Source organism: Nematolebias whitei, chromosome 2 (genome assembly GCF_014905685.2).
Source record: "Nematolebias whitei isolate Nwh7 chromosome 2, NemWhi1, whole genome shotgun sequence".
NCBI classification, from domain to species: Eukaryota; Metazoa; Chordata; class Actinopteri; order Cyprinodontiformes; family Rivulidae; genus Nematolebias; species Nematolebias whitei.
The window spans coordinates 19,365,783-19,367,142 of NC_056499.1; the positions used below are offsets into that span (position 1 = coordinate 19,365,783).

The window sequence follows — 1,360 nt, forward strand, 5'->3', positions numbered from 1 at the left end:
TTACTTGGGACTCCTCAGACTGATGAAGCCCTCTGGATGGAGGGCAAACATCTTTCCACAAAAAAAAAAAAAAAAAAAAAACTGTCAAGATGACCTGAATGACCATTATTGGGCTTCTTGTATGAATATTTTATGTTCTCCTTGTACATGTAATAATTTTTTTCTGAACAGTTTGGTTTCCTTCCACAATACAAAAATATGCACGCTTGGTTAACTGGTGGATTTAAATCGACCTTAGGTGTGAGGGGTGCATATTTTTTTTTTTTTTTTATGTTTCAGTGCTGGTGTTGTGATGGACTGTGACCAGTCCTTTCACCCAGTAATACACAAGAAGGGAGGGTACACCAGGTCCCTTGCAAGTTAGTGAGTAGTTCTGTAATCATGTTGGGCTATTCCAGTAGAAGGCAATACATTTATGTTTATCAGACAATGAAACAAAAACAGAATTTCTTACAGCATAATATGTATCACTCAATAAAGATTGTAGTACTTTCATGCATGTGTAAATCCAAGTGTAAACACACCTTTACTGCAACCAAAGTGGTTTTCAAGATCAAGATGACTTGCTCCAGGCTGGCAAGAATCACATTTGTTTCCAGTTACCAGCAGCTTACACACACATTCCCCTGTGTCTGGATGACACAAATCACTGGCACTACCCACTGGATCACATGCACAAGGCTGGCATCTGCTCATCAAACAATGGGAAAACAAAAATTAGGAGGATTCAAATGCTGTTTAGAAATGCAACAGTAAACTGGTTACCAATGTTAATTCAAAGTAGGAATGAAAAATGTCTAGAATTTATTTGACCTCTTGCAACTTTTTTACATAAATGTAGAATGTCTTAAATGATTATATTGGAACCACTGAGTAACACTGCATCTAGCTGCTCTTCCCAGGTGCTCCTGGGGCAGTCATTAGATTAAGCGGCCATGTTTTATTGGCAAAAGTTGAGACAGCGATTATGTCTCTGTGTGCTAACCCTGCAATGGACTGTAAAATTGTCCTGGATGTCCCTCACATCTCAGCCATTGCAGGCTAGGATGGACTCTGACATCCTATAATCCTCTACAAGTCCCTTCCAAACACTTTTTTTTAAAACGTTTATAAAAATAAGATATTTTGTCATCATTAAATTTATAATGGTCACTCTCATAGAGATGTACAATATACAGTGGTGCTTGAAAGTTTGTTAACACTTAATCGTTTTTTATATTTCTACATAATTATGACCTACAACATCATCAGATTTTCACACAAGTCCTAAAAGAAGAAAAAGAGAACCCAGTTAAACAAATTAGACAAAAATTTTATACTTGGTCATTTATTTATTGAGGAAAATGATCCAATAATACAT

General features: G+C 36.3%; 1 protein-coding gene across 1 annotated transcript in view; it reads right to left on the bottom strand.

The window, feature by feature from the left end:
* Window positions 1-1,360, bottom strand: part of ush2a (Usher syndrome 2A (autosomal recessive, mild)) — a 113,310-nt gene that overhangs the window by 62,983 nt on the left and 48,967 nt on the right. Inside the window, exon 13 of the mRNA XM_037693645.1 lies at window positions 525-688. Coding sequence (XP_037549573.1) covers window positions 525-688 — 164 coding nt within the window. The remainder of the gene's footprint in view (window positions 1-524; window positions 689-1,360) is intronic.